This window comes from Eucyclogobius newberryi, unplaced genomic scaffold (genome assembly GCF_026437365.1).
Source record: "Eucyclogobius newberryi isolate DKJ021-1_F unplaced genomic scaffold, fEucNew1.0.hap1 SCAF_1, whole genome shotgun sequence".
NCBI lineage: Eukaryota > Metazoa > Chordata > Actinopteri > Gobiiformes > Gobiidae > Eucyclogobius > Eucyclogobius newberryi.
The window spans coordinates 2997119-3025117 of NW_027315723.1; the positions used below are offsets into that span (position 1 = coordinate 2997119).

The 27999-nt window shown below is 47.0% G+C and overlaps 2 protein-coding genes across 3 annotated transcripts in view; one reads left to right on the top strand and one right to left on the bottom strand.

Annotated features, from left to right (window-relative positions):
- Positions 1 to 681: 681 nt before the first annotated feature.
- dpf3 (double PHD fingers 3) overlaps positions 682 to 27999 on the bottom strand; it is a 67438-nt gene continuing 40120 nt past the window's right edge. The window contains exons 4-12 of one of the 2 annotated variants that reach the window (XM_072440835.1): positions 19775 to 19905; positions 18991 to 19086; positions 18626 to 18698; positions 13182 to 13223; positions 9170 to 9307; positions 6297 to 6425; positions 5124 to 5236; positions 2347 to 2428; positions 682 to 928 (exon numbers count right to left, since the gene is read on the bottom strand). In XM_072440835.1, the coding sequence (XP_072296936.1) occupies positions 861 to 928; positions 2347 to 2428; positions 5124 to 5236; positions 6297 to 6425; positions 9170 to 9307; positions 13182 to 13223; positions 18626 to 18698; positions 18991 to 19086; positions 19775 to 19905 (872 nt within the window). In that variant the 3' untranslated portion in view covers positions 682 to 860. The remainder of the gene's footprint in view (positions 929 to 2346; positions 2429 to 5123; positions 5237 to 6296; positions 6426 to 9169; positions 9308 to 13181; positions 13224 to 18625; positions 18699 to 18990; positions 19087 to 19774; positions 19906 to 27999) is intronic. The other variant, XM_072440920.1, reaches the window with a different exon arrangement.
- LOC140356200 (serum amyloid P-component-like) lies at positions 26234 to 27589 on the top strand. The gene is made up of 5 exons (XM_072441045.1): positions 26234 to 26249; positions 26352 to 26406; positions 26497 to 26599; positions 26880 to 27174; positions 27279 to 27589. The coding sequence occupies exons 2-5, from the start codon at positions 26352 to 26354 to the stop codon at positions 27516 to 27518; spliced, it is 693 nt and encodes a 230-aa protein (XP_072297146.1). The 5' UTR covers positions 26234 to 26249; the 3' UTR covers positions 27519 to 27589.

A 27999-nucleotide genomic window follows, 5' to 3' on the forward strand; every position in this document is an offset into this window, starting at 1 on the left:
GCGGTGACGTCGGTGAGCGTGCGTTTGCTCCATTGAGAGGTAGAAAATCGACCCTGAGCCGGTTAATGCGCCGTATGAAATGTGCAGCGACCGACACGAGTTCAAACCGTTCGAGTTCAACGCGCGACGGTCGTTTTGAGCCGATTTTAAAACACTTTTGCTGCAAATACATCGAAAAAGTGCAGTTCAAATGGTCATAATGAGCGTAAAATGTGCTGATTCTGCAGTTTAGAGCCTTTTGGTCGTTCAGATTTCTGGAAACGCTTATTTTGTTCTGTGTAAATGCTGCTTTTATTCGCCGGTTTGAAATGTGTTCAGTTCATACGTTGTGACAGATTCATTTAAAAGAAGCGCTCATTTCAGTTTTCTGTTATTAAAGCTTCGACTAGTGATTATTTTGAGACATTGAGACTTTGTAAAACACATTTCTAACCAAATAAAGGTTGAAACGTTGTGATCGAAGACTTCCGGATGGAGAGTATTTTTGAATTAAGAGTATTTTTGTTGAAAATCAGAAATCGTTCCTTCTTTTTTGACATTTAGATTGAATAACGTCGCTGTCGTTTCATCAGAATTACCACTGCTTTTTACACTCGACTCTGTATTTTAGTTACTTTTTAAAAAAAGCCATTCATTTTTAACAAAAGGTGAAATGATTTACGCCCAATAAATAAATAAATACACCATAAATCCAGCCAAACGCGGGCGATTCTGAGCTCGGGTCGGTTTAACTCGTGTGGACACTGGTGGTACTGCGGTTTTGCTTTGTCATTAATGCCACGTCGAACTGTTACATACACTTTACAGTAGAAATGTACAAATGTTTGTCTGGGAGGTTGTTCCGGGCGCGACGGACGACGTTACGCTTCTCCAAACGCAGAGGCCTTGTCTTTTAACAGGTCCAGACACAAGTGGCAGCTCCAGCTCCCTGCCAAAGACAAAAAGACAAACTCGTTCAGCGGCGGCGGCGGCGGGTTAGCAACGAGCGAGCGCGGCAATAGTGAGCAGAAAACAGGTCAAACGTCGGCATTTTCACAATCAAACAGCAGATTCCGACCGATTTTCGTGAGATAAAGTGACATTTGTTTCCCACCAGGACAGACGTCTCGTAAAAGCAGCTCGTTGGGTCAAAATGAGACCGCCGTGTCCAGTCTGCGTCTGATTATAAAGTGTGTTTAAAGTCTATGTGACGCGTAAGACGACACTTTTCAGTTAAACAAAGAAAACGTGATTAGATTTGACCAAATATCTTGCCTGTTTTTCTACAATTTGGTCATTTCTGTCACGTTTTTTTATGTCACTTCCTGGTTTGACGTGTCCAGCAAATATGACATATTCTACAATTGTTACTTAGCAACTGGATAGTAAACAAGAGCCAAAGTCCATTTAAATCGTACAATGGTTACGATCTGACAAACAATCCCACCAGACAAATGTTTTAGGTTTATAATTTCATTTCCTGTTTGTAATTGATGACATCACAGTAGGAAATTACCCAGCAAACACTGGGCAAAAAATGTATCTAATGTCACAGTTTTGTTTATTTGACAAATATAAATATGTGAGAGCGACTTTGTTTTGTTGAATTAATGTTTGGAGTAAAAAAAGTTGTTTTTGTGTAAATTCGGCATAAACTTTGACTGGAATGGAGTGTCCCTGGTGTGATGTCACCTCCTGTATGAGTGTCCCTGGTGTGATGTCACCTCCTGTACGAGTGTCCCTGGTGTGATGTCACCTCCTGTACGAGTGTCCCTGGTGTGATGTCACCTCCTGTACGAGTGTCCCTGGTGTGATGTCACCTCCTGTACGAGTGTCCCTGGTGTGATGTCACTTCCTGTATGAGTGTCCCTGGTGTGATGTCACTTCCTGTATGAGTGTCCCTGGTGTGATGTCACTTCCTGTATGAGTGGCCCTGGTGTGATGTCACTTCCTGTATGAGTGTCCCTGGTGTGATGTCACTTCCTGTATGAGTGTCCCTGGTGTGATGTCACTTCGCGTATGAGTGTCCCTGGTGTAATGTCACTTCCTGTATGAGTGTCCCTGGTGTGATGTCACTTCCTGTCATTTTCTACAGATTTTTCAACCTTTTCTCAACAAATACCGGCTCGATTGGTGTAATACTATCATTTATATGTACAAATAAAGTCACAATTAGAACATTGTAAAAAACTGTCATGGCCCAGCTTCTGACCAGAGTTCACCGGTTCGTTCCCCGACTTCGTGTGGATTTTTCAACTCATGAAGGCAGCGTCAGACACAAACGGCGCACAGCGGTCTCATTTTGACCCGTTTAAGGCCGTGGGCGGGGCGTGCAGGTGTGAATGTGAAGGCGTGTCGGGCGCTCACCTTCAGGAGGCTGCGTCATAGGCGGCTTCAGGCAGTACATGTGGTAACCTCGGTCACAGTCGTCACAGAACAGCAGCTGGTCCTGATGGAGACAAGACGAGCTTCATTTACACGGCAGAGGGTACGACAGGCGGGCACGAGGGTACGACAGGCGGGCACGAGGATACGACAGGCGGGCACGAGGATACGACACACGGGCACGACAGGCGGGCACGAGGGTACGACAGGCGGGCACGAGGATACGACAGGCGGGCACGAGGATACGACACACGGGCACAACAGGCGGGCACGAGGGTACGACAGGCGGGCACGAGGATACGACACACGGGCACAACAGGCGGGCACGAGGGTACGACAGGCGGGCACGAGGATACGACAGGCGGGCACGAGGATACGACACACGGGCACGAAAGGCGGGCACGAGGGTACGACAGGCGGGCACGAGGGTACGACAGGCGGGCACGAGGGTACGACACGCGGGCACGACAGGCGGGCACGAGGGTACGACACACGGGCACGAAAGGCGGGCACGAGGGTACGACAGGCGGGCACGAGGGTACGACACGCGGGCACGACAGGCGGGCACGAGGGTACGACAGGCGGGCATGAGGGTACAACACGAGGGCACGACACGAGGGCACGAGGGTACGACAGGCGGGCACGACAGGCGGGCACGACAGGTGGGCACGAGGGTACGACACACGGGCATGAGGGTACGACACGTGGACACACTTACACGGCAGAGGGTACGACAGGCGGGCACGAGGGTACGACACGTGGGCATGAGGCAACGACACGCAGGCACACTTCATTTACACGGCAGAGGGTACGACACGCTTCATTTACACGGCAGAGGGTACGACACGCTTCATTTACACGGCAGAGGGTACGAAACGCTTCATTTACACGGCAGAGGGTACGACACGCTTCATTTACACGGCAGAGGGTACGACACGAGGGCACAGGGTACGACACGCTTCATTTACACGGCAGAGGGTACGACACGCTTCATTTACACGGCAAAGGGTACGACACGCTTCATTTACACGGCAGAGGGTACGACACGCTTCATTTACACGGCAGAGGGTACGAAACGCTTCATTTACACGGCAGAGGGTACGACACGCTTCATTTACACGGCAGAGGGTACGACACGAGGGCACAGGGTACGACACGCTTCATTTACACGGCAGAGGGTACGACACGCTTCATTTACACGGCAGAGGGTACGACACGCTTCATTTACAAGGCAGAGGGTACGACACGCTTCATTTACACGGCAGAGGGTACGACACGCTTCATTTACACGGCAAAGGGTACGACACGCTTCATTTACACGGCAGAGGGTACGACACGAGGGCACAGGGTACGACACGCTTCATTTACACGGCAGAGGGTACGACAGGCGGGCACGAGGGTACGACACGTGGGCATGAGGCAACGACACGCAGGCACACTTCATTTACACGGCAGAGGGTACGACACGCTTCATTTACACGGCAGAGGGTACGACACGCTTCATTTACACGGCAGAGGGTACGAAACGCTTCATTTACACGGCAGAGGGTACGACACGCTTCATTTACACGGCAGAGGGTACGACACGAGGGCACAGGGTACGACACGCTTCATTTACACGGCAGAGGGTACGACACGCTTCATTTACACGGCAAAGGGTACGACACGCTTCATTTACACGGCAGAGGGTACGACACGCTTCATTTACACGGCAGAGGGTACGACACGCTTCATTTACACGGCAGAGGGTACGACACGCTTCATTTACACGGCAGAGGGTACGACATGCTTCATTTACACGGCAGAGGGTACGACACGAGGGCACAGGGTACGACACGCTTCATTTACACGGCAGAGGGTACGACACGCTTCATTTACACGGCAGAGGGTACGACACGCTTCATTTACAAGGCAGAGGGTACGACACGCTTCATTTACACGGCAGAGGGTACGACACGCTTCATTTACACGGCAAAGGGTACGACACGCTTCATTTACACGGCAGAGGGTACGACACGAGGGCACAGGGTACGACACGCTTCATTTACACGGCAGAGGGTACGACACGCTTCATTTACACGGCAGAGGGTACGACACGCTTCATTTACACGGCAGAGGGTACGACACGCTTCATTTACACGGCAGAGGGTACGACACACTTCATTTACACGGCAGAGGGTACGACACGAGGGCACAGGGTACGACACGAGGGCACACTGTAGCTCAGTCACACTCAGATAAACAAAGCCCATTTAAATACATAAAGTCGTAATTTTCCATTGAATTATTTATGTTGATTTAAAGCAAATATTTAAAACTTTTAATCTTTAGATCTGTTTAAAATGTGTTAAAAGAATACACATTATGCTTTTATCTGCAGCAGTGTAAGAATCATTTATGGATCATGTTTTTTGTTCTGGGACATTTAAAATCACAATATTGCTCTAAAAAAAGTAATAAATAAGTAAAATCACAAGAAAGTTCTGTATTTGAGCTTTATCAATAATATATATGTCATTTTTTTAGATTTAATTTGATGTTGTGACGCAGCCAATCACAGAACCTCACTGCAAACTCAGTTCTGCCGTCACAAGTCGACTAAATGTGGGCGATGTTTCCCGAGCGTCGGCCATGTTTCCCGAGCGTCGGCCATGTTTCCCGAGCGTCGGCCATGTTTCCCGAGCGTCGGCCATGTTTCCCGAGCGTCGGCCATGTTTCCCGAGTGTCGGCCATGTTTCCCGAGTGTCGGCGAGCCTCACGTCGTTCTCGGAGGTGCCGCAGAGGGAGCAGGACTTGCACTCGATGCACTGCCACTGGTACGTCCTCACGGCCTGCATCATGTTCTCCGTGAACTGCAGGCACGACGGGTGGCCTGTAGGGGGCGGAACGCAGCCGTTAGTGGAGCGCACAGAGGTCCAGAAAATACGGCAGCAGCGACGAGTATATTAAAGGACAAATATTCTGCATTATTTGTGTTGTTTTTGGCCTTTAAACATGCTCTGGAGGGCCTTTAGTCTGGCATTACATGTTTTAGAACAAAAAATAAACAAAGTTACAGTTGGACCGCTTCTGTTTCCCCTGGGACTAGTGGAGTTTGGCGCCATCTACCAGCTGCAGCGGGAATTACACACAGTTTAACAAAAACATTGTCTGGCAGTGATTTATGAGCTTAACGAAAAAGGATTCTCAGAACCACGTCGCAGATGGAGAAAAGAGTGTTTTTGAGGCTCGGAGGGGACTCGTCAAGCTAGCGAGAATGAAGCTAACTGCTACTCCAGGTGTGTTTTTGATGAGGAACAATGTTAGAACAGGGTTAAAAAGAGAGAAAAGGTCAAGTTCGCATGTGTCTTTCAACGCAATTTAGTGAAAAGTTCTTTTTATTCAGCAAATTAACGGAAAAACGCTCTTTTTAATCGCGACAAAGCAGCACCGCCCCATCTCGAGCCTCCGTGTGTGTCGTATGTGTGTGTGGTGTGTGTCCAGTGTGTTTTGTGTGTGTGTGTGTCATGTGTATTGTGTGTGTGTGTGTCGTATGTGTTGTGTGTGTGTGTGTGTGTGTGTGAGGGTGTGTGTGTGTGAGGCTGTGTGTGGTGTGTGTTGTATGTGTTGTGTGTGTGTGTGTCATGTGTGTGGTGTGTGTCTTGTGTGTCTTGTGTGTGTGTGTTGTATGTGTCGTGTGTGTCTTGTGTGTCTTGTGTGTGTGTGTCGTGTGTGTCATGTGTGTCATGTGTGTCTTGTGTGTCTTGTGTGTGGTGTGTGTGTGTCGTGTGTGTCATGTGTGTCTTGTGTGTCTTGTGTGTGTGTGTCGTGTGTGTCATGTGTGTCTTGTGTGTCTTGTGTGTGGTGTGTGTGTGTCGTGTGTGTCTTGTGTGTCTTGTGTGTGTGTTGTGTGTGTGTGTGGTGTGTGTCTTTGTTGTGTGTCGTGCACTGACCGGAGCGTCCGCAGTCGGAGCAGGACACCAGCTCCTCGGCTTGGCCCGTCTTCCTGTTCGAGTCCTGGTCGCCGAGGCAGAAGTCGCAGTAGTCGTTGGGGATGATGGAGCCGTCCGGCGCTTTTTGAGCTGCAGCGGAAACACAAGTTCAACAGCGTACACGGGTCGGGTGGAGACGAACGCGGGTCGGGTGGAGACAAACGCGGGTCGGGTGGAGACAAACGCGGGTGGAGACGAACGCGGGTTGGGTGGAGACGAACAAGGGTCAGGTGGAGACGAACACGGGTCGGGTGGAGACGAACGCGGGTCGGGTGGAGACAAACGCGGGTCGGGTGGAGACAAATGCGGGTGGAGACAAACGCGGGCCGGGTGGAGACGAACGCGGGTCGGGTGGAGACGAACGCGGGTCGGGTGGAGACGAACGCGGGTCGGGTGGAGACGAACGCGGGTCGGGTGGAGATGAACGCGGGTTGGGTGGAGACGAACACGGGTCAGGTGGAGACGAACACGGGTCGGGTGGAGACGAACGCGGGTCGGGTGGAGACAAACGCAGGTGGAGACGAACGCGGGTTGGGTGGAGACGAACAAGGGTCAGGTGGAGACGAACACGGGTCAGGTGGAGACGAACGCGGGTCGGGTGGAGACAAACGCGGGTCGGGTGGAGACAAACGCGGGTGGAGACGAACGCGGGTCGGGTGGAGACGAACGCGGGTCGGGTGGAGACGAACACGGGTCAGGTGGAGACGAACGCGGGTCGGGTGGAGATGAACACGGGTCAGGTGGCGACGAACGCGGGTTGGGGGGAGACGAACGCGGGTCAGGTGGAGACGAGCACGGGTTGGGTGGAGATGAACGCGGGTCGGGTGGAGACAAACGCGGGTCGGGTGGAGACAAACGCGGGTTGAGACGAACGCGGGTCGGGTGGAGACGAACGCGGGTCGGGTGGAGACGAACGCGGGTCGGGTGGAGACGAGCACGGGTCGGGTGGAGACGAACACGGGTCAGGTGGATGATGAACGCGGGTCGGGTGGAGATGAACACGGGTCAGGTGGAGACGAACGCGGGTCGGGTGGAGACGAACGCGGGTCGGGTGGAGACAAACGCGGGTTGGGTGGAGACAAACTAGGGTCAGGTGGAGACGAACACGGGTCGGGTGGAGACGAACGCGGGTCGGGTGGCGACAAACGCGGGTCGGGTGGAGACGAACGCGGGTCAGGTGGAGACGAGCACGGGTCGGGTGGAGACGAACGCGGGTCAGGTGGAGACGAGCACGGGTCGGGTGGAGACGAACACGGGTCAGGTGGAGACGAACACGGGTCGGGTGGAGACGAACGCGGGTCGGGTGGCGACGAACGCGGGTCAGGTGGAGACGAGCACGGGTCGGGTGGAGACGAACACGGGTCAGGTGGAGACGAACACGGGTCGGGTGGAGACGAACACGGGTCGGGTGGAGACGAACACGGGTCAGGTGGAGACGGACGCGGGTCAGGTGGAGACGGACGCGGGTCGGGTGGAGACGAACGCGGGTCGGGTGGCGACGAACGCGGGTCGGGTGGAGACGAACGCGGGTCAGGTGGAGACGAGCACGGGTCGGGTGGAGACGAACACGGGTTGGGTGGAGACAAACATGGGTCCGGTGGAGATAAACAAGAGTTAGGTGGAGACGAACGCGGGTCAGGTGGAGATAAACACAGGTCAGGTGGAGACGAACACGGGTCGGGTGGAGACGAACACGGGTCGGGTGGAGACGGACGCGGGTCAGGTGGAGACGGACGCGGGTCGGGTGGAGACGAACACGGGTCGGGTGGAGACGAACACGGGTCAGGTGGAGACGGACGCGGGTCGGGTGGAGACGAACGCGGGTCGGGTGGAGACGAACGCGGGTCGGGTGGAGAGGAGCGCGGGTCGGGTCGAGACGAGCACGGGTCGGGTGGAGACGAACACGGGTCGGGTGGAGACGGACGCGGGTCGGGTGGAGACGAACGCGGGTCGGGTGGAGACGAACGCGGGTCGGGTGGAGAGGAGCGCGGGTCGGGTGGAGACGAGCACGGGTCGGGTGGAGTCGAACACGGGTCGGGTGGAGATGAACACGGGTCGGGTGGAGATAAAGGTGCGCAGGGTTTTAGTGTCCTCAAAGGTATCGATACTCATTTGAACAAACGTGTCGATACTAAAACCATTGAATAAAAAGGACAAATTGGACCTTTAATAACCTTTAATGACCTTTAATGAACAGTTTTAGAGCGATTTTCATCAATATCAGAAGTACAAGACCAAATCATCACGTAATAATATGATATAATATGAAGATTAGTCTTTTAAATGATCATTGTTGCATCAAAACTGGTATTTTTACTGTAGAATCGTTGGTATCGTGACAAACACGACCTTGATTTATTCAGCAATATAACTTTGTACAACAGACGTCACATGAAAACAGCTCGTTATTCAAGTCCAGATTTCGTCCACGATTTCTTCCATCTAGTTTTTTTCGATATGGAGTGTTGAGCGTATCATTTACCATTTTTACTATGAAAATGACCTCAAAAAGAAACAGAAACGCCTAAAGTAAGAGTATAAAGCGATATTTCTGTGGTTAACTTGACCACGTTTTGTGCGACGCTTGAACCTCAAACCGAGACGTTTGCGCACACGTACGAGCACATTCCTCGCTCATTGTTAAAATATCGTCTCAATATCGATAACGAGAAACGGCGAACCAACACCCAGGTCTAAAATGAACATGAATAAACGGCAATTTTCAAACTTCTAAGCTGGAATTCTCCGTTTTGTTTCCATCGGACGCCGGTCGGACTCAAACCCGAGGCGTTTCAACGTTTTGACGCCGTTCCGGGCCGTACAGTTTCGCTCACGTTTGTGCGTGTCCGGCGGCAGCGGCGGGGACGGTGCCATCTCCGGCTCCTTCTCCTCTTCGCCCTCTTCCTCGGCCAGGTGGGTGTGGGTGTAGTGGTAGCTCAGGCCCGGGCGGTTCTTGTAGCGCTTCCCACAGACTAAACGTCACACGGAACACAAAAGCTTTTAAGTCACAGCACATTGTGTTTGTGTTTGCACTACTTGACCTGACGTAACGAGCATTTTATCTTTACAAATCCACAGTAACATTACATTATTATTGTCATTAGTGGTAGTAGTGGTAGTAGTGGTTGTAGTAGTAGTAGTAGCATACATAAAACAGGAGTTATAATTATAATTGGAGGGATTATTTGTTTGATTGTGTTTCAGATATCAATTTGTTTTTCTAATCAATTGAAAATACCAGAATTTGTTGTGTTGTTTACAGTTTTCCATTAAAATGATCAACTTCAAATGATAAATCAGACGTTATGTCCAGACAGTTTCTCTTAAAGTTGCTCTGATGGTTTCCGCAAATACTTTAGTACATTCTCGGGCCACTACTTTGTACTTTTAGTTGAGAGATGTTATTTTGAAGTAATGTTACTCTTACTACACGAATAAGTAAAGTAAGTGAACGCATGACTAGTGCAAACGGCACTGTATCGATGCAGATTTGGCTTGTTTTTGGCGTTTTGAGCTGAAGCCGTTAAAAAAACTGTCCCCAAAACAAACCCGGGAGGATTGTACGACCGTTTGCTACGACAGTGAACGTGTACGATGTCGACGGGGAGGATTGTACGACCGTTTCGACAGTGAACGTGTACGATGTCGACAGGGAGGATTGTACGACCGTTTGCTGCGACAGTGAACGTGTACGATGTCGACAGGGAGGATTGTACGACCGTTTGCTGCGACAGTGAACGTGTACGATGTCGACGGGGAAGATGGTACGACCGTTTGCTACAACAGTGAACGTGTACAATGTCGACAGGGAGGATTGTACGACCGTTTGCCTCGACAGTGAACGTGTACGATGTCAACAGGGAGGATTGTACGACCGTTTGCTACGACAAAGAACGTGTACGATGTCGACGGGGAGGATTGTACGACCGTTTCGACAGTGAACGTGAACGATGTCGACGGGGAGGATTGTACGACCGTTTGCTACGACAGTGAACGTGAACGATGTCGACGGGGAGGATTGTATGACCGTTTGCTACGACAGTGAACGTGTACGATGTCGACAGGGAGGATTGTACGACCGTTTCGACAGTGAACGTGTACGATGTCGACGGGGAGGATTGTACGACCGTTTGCTACGACAGTGAACGTGTACGATGTCGACAGGGAGGATTGTACGACCGTTTCGACAGTGAACGTGTACGATGTCGACGGGGAGGATTGTTTGACTGTTTGCTACGACAGTGAACGTGTACGATGTCGACGGGGAAGATGGTACGACCGTTTGCTACGACAAAGAACGTGTACGATGTCGACGGGGAGGATTGTACGACCGTTTCGACAGTGAACGTGAACGATGTCGACGGGGAGGATTGTACGACCGTTTGCTACGACAGTGAACGTGAACGATGTCGACGGGGAGGATTGTATGACCGTTTGCTACGACAGTGAACGTGTACGATGTCGACAGGGAGGATTGTACGACCGTTTCGACAGTGAACGTGTACGATGTCGACGGGGAGGATTGTACGACCGTTTGCTACGACAGTGAACGTGTACGATGTCGACAGGGAGGATTGTACGACCGTTTCGACAGTGAACGTGTACGATGTCGACGGGGAGGATTGTTTGACTGTTTGCTACGACAGTGAACGTGTACGATGTCGACGGGGAAGATGGTACGACCGTTTGCTACGACAAAGAACGTGTACGATGTCGACGGGGAGGATTGTACGACCGTTTCGACAGTGAACGTGAACGATGTCGACGGGGAGGATTGTACGACCGTTTGCTACGACAGTGAACGTGAACGATGTCGACGGGGAGGATTGTACGACCGTTTGCTACGACAGTGAACGTGTACGATGTCGACGGGGAGGATTGTACGACCGTTTGCTACGACAGTGAACGTGTACGATGTCGACAGGGAGGATTGTACGACCGTTTCGACAGTGAACGTGTACGATGTCGACGGGGAGGATTGTACGACCGTTTGCTACGACAGTGAACGTGTACGATGTCGACAGGGAGGATTGTACGACCGTTTCGACAGTGAACGTGTACGATGTCGACGGGGAGGATTGTTTGACTGTTTGCTACGACAGTGAACGTGTACGATGTCGACGGGGAAGATGGTACGACCGTTTGCTACGACAAAGAACGTGTACGATGTCGACGGGGAAGATGGTACGACCGTTTGCTACAACAGTGAACGTGTACGATGTCGACAGGGAGGATTGTACGACCGTTTGCTACGACAGTGAACGTGTACGATGTCGACAGGGAGGATTGTACGACCGTTTGCCTCGACAGTGAACGTGTACGATGTCGACAGGGAGGATTGTACGACCGTTTGCTACGACAAAGAACGTGTACGATGTCGACGGGGAGGATTGTACGACCGTTTCGACAGTGAACGTGTACGATGTCGACGGGGAGGATTGTACGACCGTTTGCTACGACAGTGAACGTGTATGATGTCGACAGGGAGGATTGTATGACCGTTTCGACAGTGAACGTGTACGATGTCGACGGGGAGGATTGTACGACCGTTTGCTACGACAGTGAACGTGTACGATGTCGACAGGGAGGATTGTTCGACCGTTTGCTACGACAGTGAACGTGTACGATGTCGACAGGGAGGATTGTACGACCGTTTCGACAGTGAACGTGTACGATGTCGAAAGGGAGGATTGTACGACCGTTTCGACAGTGAACGTGTACGATGTCGACAGGGAGGATTGTACGACCGTTTGCTACGACAGTGAACGTGTACGATGTCGACAAGGCCAGAGCTGGAGAAGCCGCAGAAACATGCTAAAGCTAAAGCTAAAGCTGGTTACAATCGCGTCATGCCCCGTTTCGAGCGGCTTTAGCGAGAGCGTTAGTCACATGCAATGCTTTACCACAAAACAAGGACGGCTACATGAGTTAAAACGACTTAAAAGTGCACTGCGTAACTTTCAAGAGCCACCAGCTGTTGGTCTCCATAGATACGTCAATGTTTGAGGAGACAACAGTCCCAAGAAAATCGTGATATACATTTTTTGGCATATGAACAACGCATTATTGGATCAGAATGTCATAAAATATTCAAACATTTCTGAATTTCATCCACACAAACACTGTATTGCATAACTATACTCTTTCTAGAAGCCGTCAGTCACTATTTTAGAAGATTTCTCGGAGTCCCATTATCTTTGACCTGCGCTAATCGCCAATTATTAGCATTTTCAACATAACTCGCAACAACAAAGCCACATTTGCGTTTTTTAATGCAGCGTTTGTACGATGTGATTTGTCGTTGTGTAATTGTCAGAACCACAGCCGACCGTAAACATTAGGACTGTTCTGATATCTGAGCAGTTTATGCCGTTTACGTTGGTTTACGTTAGCGACCAGAACCAAGATGGCCGCCCGTGTCGAACAGGTCACGTGACACTCGCTCTCGGCCGTGAGATCTTTAATATTTTGATTTATTTGAACAAAACTGACGGATAATTAATGGAACGAGATGTGAACATTGATGCCCGAAGCTTGTTTTTATTTGACCAAACATTTCTTGCGTCGACTACAGCCCTGATCGCCATGGAGACGAACCCGCCACCGAAAAGTTACGCAGCGCAACTCTTTCGCTTTATTGTTTAACTCATGTAGACCCAGCATTTTGCGATATTCGATTGAGTACAAGGGATTGTCTTGGTTAGCACTGAAGCACGGAGTAGCACATGTCGCTAGGCTAGGGGATTAGCATTTAGCATTAGCCACTCTCACACCAGGGAAAGTTAAAGGGAAAGTCCATTCAGCGGGAGCAACCTCGAAAAACAGATGGCGGACAGATTCAGATACCTTCTTCAGCCCTTTTTGAGTTATGCTTTTGTTTGTATCTATCTGGAACAGAGAAGACACAAAAGCAAAAATAAAAACGACAAAAAAAAGGAAAAATACAGAACAAAGACACAACATAAATAAAGATGAGGTACATTTATTAGCACACGGCTCGGTCCGAACTGCAAAAACAAAAGCATGCGACTGGTCCTGACTTCATGCTGTGGAAACGCTGAGAGAGTTAAAGAGATGAAGGAGGAGAGTGAGCTCTGGGACCTAAATACACTCTGGACTCTCTTTTTTGAGGGTTTAACGCCACAATGGTTTTCACAACTGCGAGAAAAAAAGTCTACTTGGAATAAAATGACTTGAATACAGAAACTTTATGGGAGAAGTGTTGTCTGGTTCAGATGATTTAACATTTTGGGTTGGGCTCGTTGTGTGGTTTGTGTGCGTTTCGTCTCGTTAAAGTCCGTCTGAAGGTTGTCGAGTTTTTCTCATTCTGACTTAGTTTGGTGGTGTAGAACCTGCGGTAAACATGTATCACAGTTTTACTTCCGTTAAGTTGCAGTTTGTGACGACATTATGAAAAACAAGAGTATAAAATGGCAGGGAGTAGAGCTGAATCCCTCTGTGATGTCATCAGTGTGCGACACAGAGACATAAATAAAGGTGTTTATGGTCTTATTGTGTGTCAGATCAGAACTGTTGTGTCATTTATGTGGATTGTGGCTCTTGTTTACAGTCTGGTTGCTATGGTAACAGCTGTGGAATCACCTCTACCTGTGTCCAACCAGGAAGTACAATTAGACATTTTACACAAACGGTCAAACTGGAGACAAATAGACAAACAATAATAAACAAAAACAAACAAAAATAAAAGCATGAGAGTAACTATATCAAAATGTACTTCAGAATGGGCTTGTTAAAAGTATTAAATCATACTAACAGGACAAAATGTGACCGTTTTAAACAGTTTTTAGCTTTATCAAAACTATATTAAGACCACAATGTTGAATAAAGAAACTATTATAACTTAGTGCTGAAAATGTCGGTGGATTGTCAAAAAGCTTGAAACAGAACATTTCTGATTAAAAGTGCAGTATTGAACTCGGTATGGAGTGTAGAGCAGCCCAGCCCTTCGTCTCATGTCTTTCTTCACTCTTCTCCTCTTTATGTCGAGTCAAGCCCCAGGGCCAGGACTCCAGTCTTTGCAGGTTGGCCCAGGTCATGATCGTTTGGCCTCATCTGAGGTTTTAGTTGAATTGTAAAGTTGAATCATTCATAGGCTTTTAGTTAAGAGTTAATAACGATACATTTAGGTTAGTGACTTGTCCATTTAAATCTAAGACATTTGTGTCATGAAATAGTAGAAAAAGATTATTATTATTGTCATCTGGACCAAAAGGCCGTTAAGATATATCTGCTTTATTTAGGTTTCACTAATACAGACCTAATTATACAATTATTTAAAACAATGTATTTATTTATTCATCAAAAACAAACTGGCTTATTTATTAAAATATATTAAAAGCCAGCATTAAATCTTAGTTACTGAATTCCTATTTCGTATTTTGGAACATTAAAACATTATCAAAATATAGAAATCTTTAAAAATATTAAAATCAATTTTCTGTATAAAATGATTAAAAAAGGAAAGAGATATAAAGTGCCCTCGTTTTGCATCTTCTGCTGCTGCGACATGAGAAGTTTGAGGCTGAGCGTTCGTCCAGAAGAGATCAAACTTCAAATATATTCTTCAACATTGAAATTTTACAATCGTCACAACTAAAAACGTCAGAATAAAAATGTATTTCTGAGAACTAATTATTATATTAGAGTTCTTTTACTTTCCTGTACATTTCCAGCACAAATGTGATGACAGTGAGGCCAGGAACAAGAAGGAAACCTGTGATTGGCTGTGAGACCGAGTCAAGCCCCAAGTCAAAGAGGGACAAGACCGAGTCAAGTCCCAAGTCAAAGAGGGACAAGACCGAGTCAAGTCCCAAGTCAAAGAGGGACAAGACCGAGTCAAGTCCCAAGTCAAAGAGGGACAAGACCGAGTCAAGTCCCAAGTCAAAGAGGGACAAGACTGAGTCAAGTCCCAAGTCAAAGAGGGACAAGACTGAGTCAAGTCCCAAGTCAAAGAGGGACAAGACCGAGTCAAGTCCCAAGTCAAAGAGGGACAAGACCGAGTCAAGTCCCAAGTCAAAGAGGGACAAGACCGAGTCAAGTCCCAAGTCAAAGAGGGACAAGACCGAGTCAAGTCCCAAGTCAAAGAGGGACAAGACTGAGTCAAGTCCCAAGTCAAAGAGGGACAAGACCGAGTCAAGTCCCAAGTCAAAGAGGGACAAGACCGAGTCAAGTCCCAAGTCAAAGAGGGACAAGACTGAGTCAAGTCCCAAGTCAAAGAGGGACAAGACCGAGTCAAGTCTTGATCTTATCGATAAAGAACCTGAGGAATTCACTGCTGTCAGCTTTGCAGGAAACAGGAGTCACTGCAGCTGAAGGACAAACAATAGAATTTATAGTGTCAAACAACACTTTGGGGTTTTTCTTGTTGGATGTTATTAGCTGGCGGAAGTAATCAGATCTGGAACTTTCCATCATTTCATTGTAAGATGATACAAGATCTCTCAGGTGTGACCTATGGACCTCAAGACCAGAGGTTTTCCACAGACGCTCAGTTTTCCGACATAGTCTCTTTAGGTTTAGGATATCTTCATTTATCCAAGGACAAGCTTTTTTCTGTGATGACACAGTGGATTTTACAGGTGCTACCTGATCTAAAATGGATAAACATTGGCTGTTAAAGGAATTAATTAAACTGTCCACATCAAGACAATTCATAAACAAATGAGGATCAAATACAGCAGAAAATTGGACGGCTGTATTTGCAGTGATAATGCGCCTCTGAGACCTGATGTTTGAGGCACAGGCTCAGGAGAAAAGTTCAATTCAAATAAAACACAGCTATGATCACTCATATGGACATCCTCCACACAGAGGTTACAACACTCAGGCCAAGTGAAAACACCAGGTCTAGAGTGTGTCCCTTTTGCTGAGTGGGACCTGAAACATGCTGCTCAAAGTTAAATGTTTCGGTCAAGGTTAAAAGATCCTTTGCAGGGCATGATGAGCCATCGACCCAAATGTTAAAATCCCCAAGAATTAAAACATTTTCCAGCTTTATAATAGAAGATAAATAGTCACTAAAGTCCTTTAAAAAGACAGCAGCAGGACCAGGGGGCCGGTAGACTAAAACACAGTAAAAAGGACTTGAAGAACCAACCTTAATCATCTGTGATTCAAAGGAAGTGAAAGTGTGTGAGTCGATGACTTTACACATGTAACGGTCCTGGGACACAATTGCCAGACCTCCTCCACGTCGACCAGGGCGAGGCATCGCAGAAACGGAGCAGCCAGGTGTGCAGAGTTCATTTAGATGAATAAACTCACCCTCTCTCTGCCATGTCTCCGTAAGACACATGAAATCAAGGTTCATTCAAGGAAAAGGCTTTGTTGGCAATTGAACGGGCATTCAACAAGCCGAGCCGGACCGTGGAACACGTCACGTCCATCGGTTCAGCTGAGCGCAGCGGGACCTGTCGAAGGCACGCCTTACGATCACGTGATTCCCATCTGTTTCGCCGGTAAGCCGACGAAAACAAGGAAGCGGACGGTGGCGGTGGACCCCAGCGCTCATAATTCCAGCGGCGCGCGGGCTCCAGGAAAACAGCCGCCACATCCCGCGCAGGCTCCAGGACTGGTGCAGCCGCGATGGCCCGTGCAGGCGGCGGGAAAACAGCCGCGATGACACGGGCAGGCTCCGGGAAAACAGCCGCAATGACCCGTGCAGGCTCCGGGAAAGCAGCCGCGATGGCCCGTGCAGGCAGCGGGAAAGCAGCCGCGATGAAACGGGCAGGCTCCGGGAAAGCAGCCGCGATGACACGGGCAGGCTCCGGGAAAGCAGCCGCGATGACACGGGCAGGCGGCGAAGGCGGCGACGGCGAACAGCCGCAAACATCGAGGAGCGGGACCAGGCGCAAGCACCGAGCACGTCTCCCAAAGCCCAGGCTCGTGTGCTCCGAACACAAGGCTCGTCTGCGCTTGACTTGCACACCAGACCTTGTGCCTCGTCTCCTCTGCTTCCTCCTCTTCCCCGGCCTCGGGACTGCAGCAAAACGTCAGGTGAGTTGGGTGGACAAACAAGGGGTGGCGGAAAGGCTTGTTTGTACCTGTCCCATGTGTGGAAAAGCGACTCCATCGTCGCTTTGATGTGGAAAAGTGCGCCACGGTCATAAACCCGCACAGCAGACACACAACAGACTAATGTCTGGGCTGATAAAACTGCATACGATGTAACGATCGTCACAAATAAGCGGCATAACAGGAGTCGAGCAGTGGCGTGGCCGAACACAGGCGCCATCTTGGATCAAGGGGTTCAAAGAGGGACAAGACCGAGTCAAGTCCCAAGTCAAAGAGGGACAAGACCGAGTCAAGTCCCAAGTCAAAGAGGGACAAGACCGAGTCAAGTCCCAAGTCAAAGAGGGACAAGACCGAGTCAAGTCCCAAGTCAAAGAGGGACAAGACCGAGTCAAGCCCCAAGTCAAAGAGGGACAAGACCGAGTCAAGTCCCAAGTCAAAGAGGGACAAGACTGAGTCAAGTCCCAAGTCAAAGAGGGACAAGACCGAGTCAAGTCCCAAGTCAAAGAGGGACAAGACCGAGTCAAGTCCCAAGTCAAAGAGGGACAAGACCGAGTCAAGTCCCAAGTCAAAGAGGGACAAGACCGAGTCAAGTCCCAAGTCAAAGAGGGACAAGACCGAGTCAAGTCCCAAGTCAAAGAGGGACAACCCAAATCGATGGCGCGTGAGTCCAAAAAAGTCCAGGTCACATGCAATTATCTTCTGTAAAGAGAAAATAGTTGTAAACACTTTTCATTTTAGGAGAAGCATCAAGTCGTCTCAAGTCAAGATGGTTCCAAGTCCAAATCCAGTCCCAAGTCTTAGTCCAGTTTATCTAGTCAAGTCCAAAGTCCTCAAAAGTCTCGACTTGTGAGTCCCACCTCTGGTCAGCGGTAAAGTTCATCACAAGCGACTATTCTAAATCAAACATTTTGGAACCTTACGATTTGGGGTTCTGAAGCGGTGGATGGATAAGACACCAGATCACAGCTAAAAAAAGACTGGCTGAACAAATAAATAAGCGAGGTCCCATGTGCCGTTCAGAGGGACCTCATTTAACCCCGGGGAAGTGTCTTGCCCAAGGACACAACCACAGGCTGCACTTGTAGGCTGAGGAATTGAACCACCGAGTCACTGCCTTCTACTGGGTCAACCTCGCCTGCGGCACATTCTGAATTCAAGCCATGTTACCTCGCGCAGACGTGCTTTTCTCACTGTGGTTTTGGGGGAGTAACGATAAACACCACCTAGAGGAGGGACGTGGCACTGCGTTCTCTTACTGTCACAGACGTAGGGTTTGTCCAGGTCGTCGTTGTTCACGGCTTCGGCCCGCCTCCGACTCGACCCTCTGTTCTGCGGGACACAAACACACGGCGGGACACTTGGTTTCAGCAGAAGAACGTGAGCTTTTGCGTTTTTAAAAAGCGCTAACCATTCGCCACGATGAGTTTTTACAAAGCGCTTTTCGCAACTACAAGTACAGCCGACAAACTCAACGCCGCACGTTATAATTCGACGCAGACAGCGCACGGCGGTCTCGTTTGACCCCAGCTCTTAAGAGTACATTTAGCATAAAGAGAGAACGTGCAGAATAGTTTACGGAGCAGATGAACGGCAGCGATTTGACTTCATTCGACGCACTCACTTTGCCTCTGTTCCTGTTCTTTCTCTTGGGCGTGTCCAGGTCAAAATCCTCGTCGTCCTGGAAGGCGTCGCCGTTTTCCTCGGCTTCTAGAACTCGCTGGAGACACAGACACGACGGTGGATTGAAGTTTTATGTTAGCTATATTTCTATATTTCGCCTCCATCGTCTCCAGTCCGAGATGTAGTCCAAGTTGATGAAAAGGTCGGGCAATTGATCACGTTTTAATCTCGTAATCGTCAATGGTCCGTTTGGGTCTTTTCAGTCAAGAAGTTCACAGTCAGTAAAAACGTGTCGTTTGGAGCAGAGTTTTGACATTGGAGGAATTGGGACTTTTTTTTGTGTAAAACTGCACTTTTCTGTCTTGTTTTTTTCTTTAATTTAATCATTATTGAAAGACAGTTTTATTTAGATATTTCCCTACTTATTGATTTTTACTAGATTATTTCTATTTGCTTGCTGTACTCAAAAGTTGTTTGTGTCTATGTTTGCAGACCTTCAGGTCCGAGAGCATCTGATGTCGTTTTCATAATAAACTAAACTAAAATCATTCCTGATTTGTGCTTTTTTAATCATGATTCCGATCTTTGCGATTCACAGAAAGACCTTTTAGTAACTCCAAGTTAGCGTTGCTGTGACACGAGGCTAAAACTAGTGTAGACAAAAAACGACTTCTGGTCCTTCTTCAGGTATATTTGGCTCATTTGTCTCACTTCTCTCGGTCCTGTCCTAGACTTTGTTTGGTCCAGTTCAGGTTCAGTCCCGGGCGAGCTGCTCCTCGTCGTACCTGTATCTCCATCAGCGTCTCCTCGTCTTTGCTCAAGCTCTTCTTCTCCAGCAGATTGTCTCCTCTCAGAAGAACCTCCAGGGCCGTGGCTTCCCCCGGGGGCCCCTCACGTTTAGGGGCCAGTTCTGCCTCTGAGCACAGACAGGGAAGAGAAAGAGGGAGAAGAGGGAGAAAACAACATCGTCAAACGAGTACGGACGACACACATCTGCTTAAACTGGACATTCCCGTGGCATTAATTTACTTTGGAAGTGACCAAAATAATGTTCAAATGAGGTATTTAGGCTTTGGAGCGCCCTCCGTTGTAAAAAGTGGGAAAAAATAATGTATAAATAAACAAATACAGCCCTTGGGCAATGTGGCTGCTATACTAACTCAGATCATTGATGAATGATGAACATAGACGCGATCGGCTCGGCCCGAACTCCAATAAAATGGAGGTTGTGAGAACGCCCGTCGCAACAGTGCCGACTAGTTCAAAAATTAAAAACATGAAACTCTTAATCTTTGGCCTAGGCACATGAAACTTGGGACAGTGATAGAGCGACCTTTGACCTCTGACCTTTGACGAGTAAAACACACCGGGCAGCATCGCTCTATGATAAACAGGAAGTCAGCCATGTTGAATCAAAGTGGCGCCGCCACGTTTGACCTTTTTTTCTTCAACATTTTTTGTCCGATCGATGCCAAAACACTTTTTGCATCTCAAGACATTAAAATTTAACAAATATTCAAAAGAATGTTGATATTCTTTACACACCCTCAAAAAAAGTCACGCCTATTGGATATGATCTACGGAGCTGATATTTCACTCACTAATGTGTTTTTAGTGTTTGATTGGAAATAATTAATACTCATGTAACAAATGTACTCTATAGCGCCCCCTACCCATTGTGTGAAAAACTCAATATTGTCTGATTTGTTTGAAACTCATGGTTTATATTCTCCTTCGAGACGCCATGAAATAAGTGCATTGCAGATATAGTGTATTTTCACAATTGGCCAGCAGAGGCGCAATGAATGCCTTCACTTTCTCTTCCTCTTTTATTTTGATGGGACATTTCCTCTCGTGCCGCGGGCTTAGTGTAGCATGTGTGTCACTTAAGGTAGTGTTTAAAAGTGGATAAACACAGGTAACAATGCCTTAATAAAGGTTATTATAATTGTTATCGGGCTGGTTCAGAAGTTCTAGATGCGGCTCTCGTAAGTAGTAAGTAGGAGACAGTAATTAAGTTTGCAGGTATATATTGAGACAAACATATAAGCATAATATACAAGAATGGCCATTCATCAATTATTTACAAAATAGAGTTAGAAGAAGGCATGTACAGCATAAAGTTGAATGCAAAATGAGTTGACTTAAAATCTTGTCTCCTCCCAGGAGATCGCAGCGCCACAGAACCTGAACACGTGAATGACAATGGACCCTAACCCTAAATCTAACCCCTAAACATAACCCCTAACCCTAAACCTAACCTCTAATCCTAAGTTTTTGTAGTAGTTAGGATATGAAGGGGAAAAACAATTAAACTAAATTAAACTTTAAATTACAGGTGGGGGCGGGAGTCAAACTCAGGTTCTTGAGGGTCCCAGACCGTGTCTTTAACCACTGGGCCAACAAAGCTGAAATTTAACCACGCGATACGATACATTACCTCGCATGTGATCTGGGCCGCCAATGGGAGTAAACCAGATTTTAGGTCAACGCCCACCTAGAAGCTGCTCGCCTTCTGATTGGCTGAGAAATCTGCACTGTTCCCAAGCTAAGTACGAAAAAAATATTCGCTGTCCGGAGCCACAACTTATTTCCTGTTTATATGCAGCCGATTGGCGGCGCATCGCCACGTGACCGGCTGAGGCACGGCGCAACAGCGTGATGACGTAATGTAACGAGAGAGACTGCGAGGAGCGCGCAAACGGGAGGGAGAAAAAGCTATGATCCGCGTTTCTCACCTGGGTTACATTAGCATTAGCATTAGAGTTAGCGTTAGCGGCGGGTATCTGTTGCTTGGTGACGGAGGTACAGGGAGGAAGGGGGTGCAGCCAGGTCACCGAGGCTCTCTCTCTCCCTTTTTCCCTGCTCAGGTCAGTGCAGAAGGACCTGATCGCCTGTGACACTTACAAAATAAAAGCCTCTGTGTTTTACAGAAACAGAAGGAGTTTTATTTTGACATAGCCTGACAGTGACAGATGATAGCCTAAAGAACTTGTTAAAAGTTCTATGTTTATTTCTGATGTTAAACAAAAATATTATTGTGACCACGCCCCCAGACTAACCCTATGGTCGCCATTGTCCTTTGATAATGAAAAGACGCTGAGTCAGCAATTTGGTTCACGTCAAACTTTAACAAACTCCTCCTAGGGCGTTACGCCCACTGGCCTCAAATTGGTGTACGTCCTCTGGACAGGTGGGGCGGTCGTACGGAAAGGCGGTCGCGCGGGTGGCTCCGCGGCTTTAATTGTATTTCTTCTTATAATCAGTGATAGATTTTATGTTTTTAACTGAAACATGGCTGGCAAAAAAACACAGAAAATGTAGTTTTAATAGAATCTGCTCCACCTAACTTTAAGTTTGAATCAGAAACGCAAGAAAACAAAAAGGGGGTGGAGTCTGTGCTATATTTAGATATGAAATAATGACCCACAGGTTGTTCTTTTGGGGTGTTTTCATCATGTGAGTATGTCTCCTTTAAAATGAAGCTTAAACAGTCTCATTCTCTTCATTGTTTTACACCAGCCTCTCCAGCACTGACAACGTTTTATTGATGATTTTACTGAAATGTTTCAGTCGCACAGACTTTGATGGTTTGGTCATTACAGGTGATTTCTATGTGCATGTTGATCGTATTTGACCTTCAGTCTTATTCAGCATGTGAGTGGCCCCACCCACAGCAGAGTGGCCCCACCCACATCAGAGGGCACAATCTATATCTCCTAATTAAAGGTAAATATTTCAAATGTTAATGTGGTCGATGCTGCTCTGTCTGATCATTTCTGTCTTCTTTGACCTGTCTGTTTCTCCCAAACCACCGGCTGCTCTTGCAGCTGTTCAGAGGCTGGTCCTGCAGTTGTCCAGAGGAGACACATAAATGATTGACAGGTGCACTGTTTATGGAAATGATCAACTTTGAAAATGTCTCATGTTAAAATGTAACTGATTTGTTGAACTCTACTACATCGAGTGTTTTGAATGTTCTGGACACCATTGCCCGTATGAAGGTTAAATAAAAAAATAAAAAAACAAGCAGAAGGCGTCATGGAGAAATGATGATTCGGTCAGGGCACAGAAAAGGGAGGGCCAAACGGAATGGTGCCCGTCAAAGCTCCAGGTTCAAAAAGAGATTTACAAAGAAAAGCTGAACATGTACAACCTAATTTTATGTAGAACTAGGGAAAGATATTTTCCTGTAATAATTGGAAGCTGCAGTAACAACTCGCGTATCCTGTTGCCACAGTAACAGATAAACAAACCCTCCAGCTCAGCTGCCGTTAGAACTAATTTCCACATCCAAGTGTAATGAGTTTGCATTATTCTTTAATGACAAAGTTCAGGGCATTAAAAATGCTATAAATCCCACAATGCAAAATAAATAACCCTAAAACCACCAAGACACTTAGAGCTGACTCACTTTGCACCTGTAACTGACAAAACTGTCCATGAGATCATCACCAGCTGCCTCCACGATTTACCCTCCAAATTTCTAAAGTCTGTGCTGAACAGTTTATTAGCACCATTAACTCATATGGTTAACATGTCGCTTCAATCTGGAACATTCCCAATGTCTTTGAAAACTGCGGTCATAAAGCCTCTCCTAAAGAAGAGCAGTCTTGATGCTGCAGTACCGGCCCATCTCTAATCTGACATTTTGGGGCAAAGTCCTTGAAAAAGGTTGTTTACAACAGTCACAGATTTCCACTTAAAGGTGGTATGGACGATTTTTTTCAGCAAATTGTTTATCATATTTCCTCGTGGTGTGGATAAATCATTTGTCCTGCCACGTATCAATCATAAAACGCACCTACCGCTCAACTGCAGCCGCGTCAGGCTCGTCCCCACGTTTCCGCGTGCCTAAGCGCATGGATCTATCATAATATAGTTCCCTCAGTGTACGGGGCAAAATGAAGACGGAGAAAGACAGTTCGAGCTGACGCAGAAGTGGACAGAAATCTACGGGAGACGAGTGATGCGATGCGCTCCGTCGTGCTAATAAACAAACGCACGTGTGTGTTGTATCAGTCCGCACGGGTGAGTGCGCATGCGCACTTCCACCTGCATTCTCAAATCGCCGAAAAATCGTCCATACCGCCTTTAATAAACAACTCATTTGATGTTTTTCAGTCAGGTTTTAGACCTCATCACAGCACTGAGACTGCTCTTGTCAAGGTGACAAATGACATCCGCCTGAACACTGACACGGGCAAAGCCTCAGTCTTAATTCTGTTAGATCTGAGTGCTGCTTTCGACACCGTCGATCATGGGATCCTCTTACAGAGACTAAAGGACTGGGTGGGCATCACTGGCACTGCCCTAAACTGGTTAAGGTCCTATCTGGAAGACAGGAAGTACTTTGTTGAAATTGGTAGCTGTGTCTCAGACCACATGACCCTGACCTGTGAGGTCTCCAGTAGATTAGACTGTAACGGCCTGCTCACTGGCCTCTCCAAACGAGTTGTAAAACAGCTGCAGTACATCCAGAACGCTGCTGCTCGGGTCCTGACTAGAACCAGGAAGTACGATCACATTAGTCCTGTTCTCAGGTCTCTGCACTGCCCCCTGTGGCTCAGAGAAGAGACTTTAAAGCAGCTCTGCTTGTGTACAAGTCTCTCCAGGGCCTAGCACCAAAGTACATGTTAGTGCCATATGAATCATCTCGGACTCTGAGGACCTCAGGGACCGTCCTCCTGCTGGTGCCAGAGTCAGGACTAAACATGGACCGGCCTCCTGCTGGTGCCAGAGTCAGGACTAAACATGGACCGGCCTCCTGCTGGTGCCCAGAGTCAGGACTAAACATGGGGAATCTGCGTTTCAGTTTTATGCAGCTAAAATCTGGAACAGTCTTCCTGAAGTTGTGAGACAGGTTCTTCTCTGACAATGTTCAAATCTAAGCTAAAAACTGTTTTGTTTAGCTGTGCATGTGACTGAAAGGATTTTCATTGCACTCTTATCTTTTATGTCTTAATCTGTGATTTCTGTCATGTCTCTGTGATTTTAATGCATTTTTTCCTGTTGTGTGAAGCACTTTGAAATGCCCTGTGTACGACATAAACTTGCCTTGGAGCAGAATACCATTTTACCAGTTCCCAGTTCTCTCATACACAGCTTAACTGTTGTAATTGTAGTCGGATTAGGTTCAAAAGGTCTTAGAGTTTTATAATAAGTTCAGGATTTCTTAAACCGGTGTTTTAGTGTCGTACCTTGACATGTTTGGCAAGTAGTATGACTTACTTTCTGTACAAACTGTTCTCAAACAGTAGGAACAAAAAACATGCCTTGTCTTGAAATAAAATACCTGTGACATCACAAATATTAAAGAACAGCTATAAAAGCCGACTGAGGCTACAAGGCAAGGCAAGGCAAGGCAAGTTTATTTGTAGAGCACATTTCATACACAAGGCAATTCAAAGTGCTTCACAGCAGGAAAAATGCATTCAAATCACAAAGAAATTACAGAAACAGAAATACAATAAAATTAACTAAATTAAAAATTATCAATCCAACTGATTTTCTAAACTAATAAAATCACAAACAAAAGAGAAGAGTGCAAAGAAAAAATCCTTTCAGTCATATGCGCAGCTAAACAAAACTGTTTTTAGCTTAGATTTGAACATTGTCAGAGTAGAAGCCTGTCTCACATCTTCAGGAAGAGACTGTTCCAGATTTTAGCTGCATAAAACTGAAACGCAGATTCCCCATGTTTTGTCCTGACTCTGGGCACCAGCAAGAGGCCGGTCCCTGAGGTCCTCAGAGTCCGAGATGGTTCATATGGCACTAACATATCCAAGATGTACTTTGGTGCTAGGCCATGGAGAGACTTGTACACAAGCAGAGCTGCTTTAAAGTCTATTCTCTGAGCCACAGGGAGCCAGTGCAGAGACCTGAGAACAGGACTAATGTGATGGTACTTCCTGGTTCTAGTCAGGACCCGAGCAGCAGCGTTCTGGATGTACTGCAGCTGTTTTACAGTTTGTTTGGAGAGACCAGTGAGCAGGCCGTTACAGTAGTCTAATCTACTGGAGACAAACACATGGATAAGTCTCTCTAAATCTGGTTTTGACACTATATTTTTGATTTTGGCAATGTTTTTTAGATGGTAAAAAGCTGCTGATGTTATTGATTTGACGTGGCTATTAAAGTTCAAGTCTGAGTCCATTATTACCCCCAGATTTCTAATTTGGTTTGTAGGTTTTAGAGCGAGACTCTGGAGGTGACCGCTAACAGGGAGTCACAGTCTTCAGAGACGAGCCTGGATGCAGGGTAAGAACACAAATGATAAAAGATTATCCTGACTTAAGAAGATGTGATTGTCTGATCACTGAATGATAATAATAAACAAAAACTGTATTTTCATTTAAACAGATGAAGTTCTTCATTTGCCTCGTGACGCTGCTCTCAAATGCAGCTGCCGTTCAAGGTAAATCATTATAATTATAATCATTATTATTAAAATGACTTGAATTATGAAACAATACTAATGCCTCCCCCCATTTCTGGCTTTATTAAGATCTGTCTGGAAAAATGTTCATTTTCCCAGAAGAGACCAACACGGCTCATGTAAAGCTGATGCCCTCCCAGGACAGCCTCAGCGCGGTGACAGTCTGCCACAGGTGAGTGTTTCTGCCAGAGGCTTACGTCCCTATGACACATGCCACACATTTACCAAAGTCACTCATATATAAGAAGAGAATCAACAAAGGCTTTACCAAAATCTGGAAACTGTGAGCTTTGTTTTTCTACTGCGACTCGTCTTATCCTGATGAGTTTCTGTGGTGTAACCTGATAAATGTGTCATGTCTCTCATCAGCTGTTGTTGCACAGTTAACACACGTTAGCACTTGATGATGTTGAATATATTGTATTGTAGTAAATATTGTTTTCCACTTCAAGATCTTTCACTGACCTCACACGAGACCACGCCCTGTTCTCAATGGCCACATCAGCGATTGTAAATGAGTTTCTAATTTTTTGGGACGCCACTGTGCAGAAAATGGCGACTTATATCCAAAATTCTGTAGCTCCTTATGAAGGACTCGACTATGGAGTGAACAAATGGAACTCCATTTGCACAACCTTCGACTCGAGCTCTGGTCTGGTGCAACTGTGGTTGAACGGGGAACCTCTGACCAAAAAATACATCACTAACTCCGTCCTCAGTGGCAAGCCCATCATTATTTTGGGGCAGGTAATTAAGAAAAACAAAAAACATGGCTATATATATATGTGGCTTTTAACCAGGGCTCAGAACACGACTAACTGATGATGAGTTTGTGTTTGGTGTGTGTGCAGGAGCAGGACAGTCATGGCGGATCATTCGACACTGTCCAGTCTTTCTTGGGGATGATGAGTGACGTTCACATGTGGGACTATGTGCTGTCGCCCTGTGAGATCCTCAAGTACATGACAGGCAAGAACTACACTCCAGGAAACGTGGTGAACTGGGCCGCTCTGGACTTCCAGCTCAATGGGAGAGTGCTGATCGAACATAAAGAAATGAGCTGCCAAGTAGAACTATCAAAATCAAATTAATATAATTCTGATGGGTCTAAAACTTTACAATGAGGTAAAATAATATGTGTGGAAAAAGGAAATGCCCAAATGTGGAATTGTTTTCTATCCTGTAAAATGTTGTTTTAAAAAATAAAATATGTGCAAAATGTACGAGACAAAGGTGTATTTGTTACAGAGCCATTTTTGTTGAGCTTTTTGTGACATTAAACTAACAGAAAAAGTATTTTACTGTGTATCTGCTATGATTATTGTGATATGCTGGGTAGGAACCTTTGTGTTGGTATGTTCCTGGGGGGGACACATTAAAAGATATGGTCCGTCTTGACCTGCACATGGCTGTGCCTCGTCTCTACCATAAAGGCTTCTATGTGCCTATTAAACAATAGAACATGAAGTCAGAAGTGGTGCCAATGTTTTTGGAACACAAGAGACAACGAGACGAATGTGAGTTGCCAGCGGGGAAAATCTGAAAAGTAAAAATAACTTCAGTAAGCAGCAG